The 4,266-nt window shown below is 41.0% G+C and overlaps 1 protein-coding gene across 1 annotated transcript; it reads left to right on the forward strand.

Annotated features, from left to right (window-relative positions):
• Positions 1-1,107: 1,107 nt before the first annotated feature.
• LOC109201441 (cell division cycle 5-like protein) lies at positions 1,108-4,266 on the forward strand. Its single transcript, XM_019357098.2, has 9 exons — positions 1,108-1,338; positions 1,808-1,911; positions 2,095-2,256; positions 2,393-2,520; positions 2,767-2,866; positions 3,004-3,130; positions 3,236-3,327; positions 3,541-3,685; positions 4,131-4,266. Exons 1-9 carry the CDS (start codon positions 1,294-1,296, stop codon positions 4,170-4,172), a joined length of 945 nt encoding a protein of 314 aa, XP_019212643.1. The 5' UTR covers positions 1,108-1,293; the 3' UTR covers positions 4,173-4,266.

Here is a 4,266-nt window from a genome sequence, read left to right on the forward strand (position 1 = left end):
GACAATGCAGATTTTCCACTTGTGGGACAAATAAATGCAGATTTGCTGTGTGTGTGTGTGTGTGTGTGTGTGTGTGTGTGTGTGTGTGTGTGTGCGCAACATTGGCATTTGTTTACTCAGATCCAAGGCAGGCCAAACCTCTGTGTTACAACCTACATACAAAAGACAGACATTCACAATATATGGGTACACAAGTCTGTTTTATTTCAAAGTCTTTCAAACTTTGAAACGAACCTTGGTAGGGAACAGCTGTTCCCTACCAAGCTTTTCTTGCAGCTGGCAACAATGGTCGTGCATTCAGTATGGTTGTGACTTCCGCAAAAAATTTGGTCAAAATCTCATGAGTAAGTTGAAGCATTTCTACCAGGCATTTCTGAAAGTTGTAACACAGAGGTTTGGCCTGCCTTGGATCTGAGCAACTCTGAGTGAGCAAATGCAAATGTGCCAGGCCTCAAGGACAATGGGTGGTTTGCACAACAAAAGCTGTAGGAGAAACAAGCTGACGACCTGTGAAAATCTCAGCAGGGGTGCTTAACACCTCGGGACTTGCACCAGAAAATAAAAAAGCCAGTAATTCTAGGGGGTATTGGGTTTAGGGAAGTTACGCAAATTTGCGCAGGATAGTAAACCTACTGTTAAGGATAAAGGTCGCTCTTTCGAGGATGCCAATGTTCACATATTGGACAGAGAGGACAGATGGTTTGAAAGAGGAGTGAAAGAGGCCATCTATGTCCACTGTGAGCGACCATCTTTGAACAGAGGCGGTGGTTTACGACACCAACTGTCTGCCATCTATAATCCAGTTTTGAGTTCCCTCCCCAGACGACTTAACGTCCACTCACATCCTGGGCCATCTGACCTCAGGAATTCACATGACAAGGTGGGGCCAGGTTTCACAATGAGCTCACCCGAAACCCTGGCTGATTAGGTCCCACACCCACTTTCACACCTTGGCGCATGTGATTAGAGGATCACCAGGGGGTCCTTTGTCCCTCCTTGGGGGGATACTCCCACTGGGTTTAAATCTGGGACTCTCGGCCATTTGACCTTAGAACTGAAGAAGCTTCTCGGATGAGAGGTGAAACGTCTTCAAGCAACTTAAAGAAGTCCAGACGCTTTTCTTTGCAAACTCCTTTGACTTTCCGGTATGGTGCATGTCGCTTTTTCCCTCGCAGCGCTTGGTTTGTAGTTGGATTTTTGTTTTGTTTTAATCTAAAGCTACAAAACACCACAGCTGGATAAGAATCACTTATAGCATTTCACTGAAGGAGGAGATACAACGAAGCCGCCAAGATGCCGCGAATTATGATTAAAGGAGGCGTCTGGCGCAACACTGAGGTACGTGTTTACATGGCTAGCTTGGTTAGCATGATGCTAAACTCCGAAAGCAAACCTATGGTCTCGAGTTAGCATGAAGCTAGCTACTCACTTAACGAATTTATCCCGTGTGGCATTTAAAGTTTATTTAAATTATCGCCAGCTGTGTTTTAAGACTTTATTTCGTGCTTGTGTTGAGTTGTATGCATGAAGCTTTTTAATTTGCACTTAAACATACATGTTTACAGTTAGCGAATATTTGGCAATCTAGATGGCCAAAATAACAAACCACAAGACTTCATAAATTTTTATAAGTGAGCAAAAGATAGAGGATAATATAATTGTTTTTCAGCACTGGGATGAAAATGAATCAGCCCACTGCGGATTGAGGATAAAGGGTTTTGACATGTTTAGTCTGATTAAATCATTTGTCATTTAGTACATCCATTTAATTTATGGACGTCTGTTCCTTCTTTAAAAATTTATTTAGGATGAGATCCTCAAGGCAGCTGTAATGAAATATGGGAAAAACCAGTGGTCCCGTATCGCCTCCCTGCTGCACCGAAAGTCTGCAAAACAGTGTAAAGCCCGATGGTGAGTTTTGAGTCAGAGATGTGTGATGTGTCAAAAACATGAGATTAATTAAACTTCTACATACATTGATGTTTGTTTCTTCTGTCTGTGGATTTTTTTTTTTTTTTTTTTTTAGCTTTCAAATCTTCTCTTTAAGAAGAGCGAAATAAAGACCTTCTCCTCTCGCTTTGTTTCTGCCTGTAGGTACGAGTGGTTGGACCCCAGTATCAAGAAAACAGAATGGTCCAGAGAAGAGGAGGAGAAGCTGCTTCACTTGGCCAAGCTGATGCCCACCCAGTGGAGGACCATTGCTCCTATCATAGGAAGGACTGCTGCTCAGTGTCTGGAACACTACGAATACCTGCTGTATGTTTATCTCTAAAGACACATTTATTCACTATGTTTTGTAATTCTGTGGCTTTTCACCTTGTATGTCCAGGAGCATTCATTGTTGCTAATCATTGCTGATTTGTAATTGAGATGCATTTTGTGTTTTATTCAGGGACAAAGCAGCTCAAAGAGACAATGAGGAGGAAGTGGGAGATGACCCCAGAAAGTTGAAACCAGGAGAAATTGATCCCAATCCTGAAACAAAACCTGCCAGACCTGACCCTGTGGATATGGACGAAGGTACAAAAACACACTGTCAGATGCTGTCAGATTTATCGAGCCAACAAGAGAATGTATCCTGATGTTAAGAATGGATTTGCTTCCTAGTTATCTTGTACATTTTTATATTTAATTATTTTTAAAAATTTCCTTTCTACAGTGTTGTACTTTCAGTCGAGTCATGTCAGAGTTTAAAAATAAGATTAATCATAACAGTCATATGTGGTAACTAACCAATGTGTTTTGTGTGTCTTCATCGGTCTGTAGATGAGTTGGAGATGCTTTCAGAGGCCAGGGCTCGTTTGGCCAACACCCAGGGCAAGAAAGCCAAGAGGAAGGCCAGAGAGAAACAGCTGGAGGAAGCCAGGTTCAGCTAATTTAATGCTTTTACAATTGCCCTCAGACAAGCTGTATTTATCATAACTTTACCTCTTATAGAGCAGTTGACATGTAATAATAAAATGATCATATGTGACTCTTTTTTTTCCTGATGTCATACTGTAGGCGGCTGGCTGCTCTGCAGAAACGCAGAGAGCTGAGAGCAGCAGGAATCGATGTTCAGAAGAAGAGAAAGAAGAAGAGAGGAGTAGACTATAATGCTGAAATCCCTTTTGAAAAGAAACCTGCACTGGTAACCACAGCTTTATGTGTTGTATCCTTAAAAATAACCCACAACATCAGCAGTGAGATTAACTTAATCTTACAGTAGTAATTGTTGTCTTTTGTTTACTTTAAGGGTTTCTATGACACCAGCATGGAGCAGTATGATGCTCAGGAGCCTAATTTCAAGAGGCTCAGACAGCAGCACTTGGATGGAGAATTACGCAAGTTAGTATCACTTTAAACTACTGGTGCTTTTCTGTATGCTAACAAGGTTCCTTGTTTATCTCACTTAAATATTTTCCTTGGTTCTTGGCTTCTCCCAGCGAAGGCATGAGATTGTCACGCTAATGTTATATAATATAAATAATAAGGATCAAAATGTGTTCCAAATTTTTTTGTCTTCATCCATTCATAAGCCCTGTTGTGTTTTTTTTATAGTGAGATTGAAAAGATGGAGAGGAAGAAAGATAAACAGAAGATAAAGAAGAAGAAGGAGAGTGACTTGCCGTCTGCCATCCTGCAGACCAGCGGAGTGGCTGAGTTTACCAAAAAACGTTCCAAACTAGTGTTACCCGCACCACAGGTAACCACTTTTTTATTCAGCACGGTTTGCTCGTGAATTTGTTGTCAAAACAAAGGTGGGATTTTCCCACAGCCATCCTTTTTTTTTTTTTTGTGCACAAATGTGGGTTGTGGGGAGGTATTTTTGTATTATTTTAAACAAACCGTTAGGTCTTTTTTTGGTACTGAGTAACTAGTCATGTTTGTGATTTTGATAGTCACAAGAAAGCGGCTGTGAACCACTGTTTTGTTGCAGGAAAAGAACAGTTACTCTGCTAAACAAACCAGACCCCCCAAAAAAAACAAGTGTTATTTGAAGCAAATCTCTGTACCTTGTGTCAGAAATTCACTCTGGACAGGAATTTAAATGTGTTTTCCAACTGGCTGAACGTTATCATGTAAAACCCGATAGCTGACCATTTGAATCCGTACTGAACAACATACCGTCCATCTTCTCTCTCTGGCAGAGTGCCTATTCCAGGAGTGGGATGACCTTCCTCGCCTGCTGAGGACGCATCAATTTTTTAGGCACATTCTTGGATTTTGTTGTATACAATTTTCTTTTTCAATTTCTATTGTAATAAAAACTTTTCAGTAAGCTGG

The sequence above is a fragment of the Oreochromis niloticus genome, linkage group LG3 (genome assembly GCF_001858045.2).
Source record: "Oreochromis niloticus isolate F11D_XX linkage group LG3, O_niloticus_UMD_NMBU, whole genome shotgun sequence".
NCBI classification, from domain to species: Eukaryota; Metazoa; Chordata; class Actinopteri; order Cichliformes; family Cichlidae; genus Oreochromis; species Oreochromis niloticus.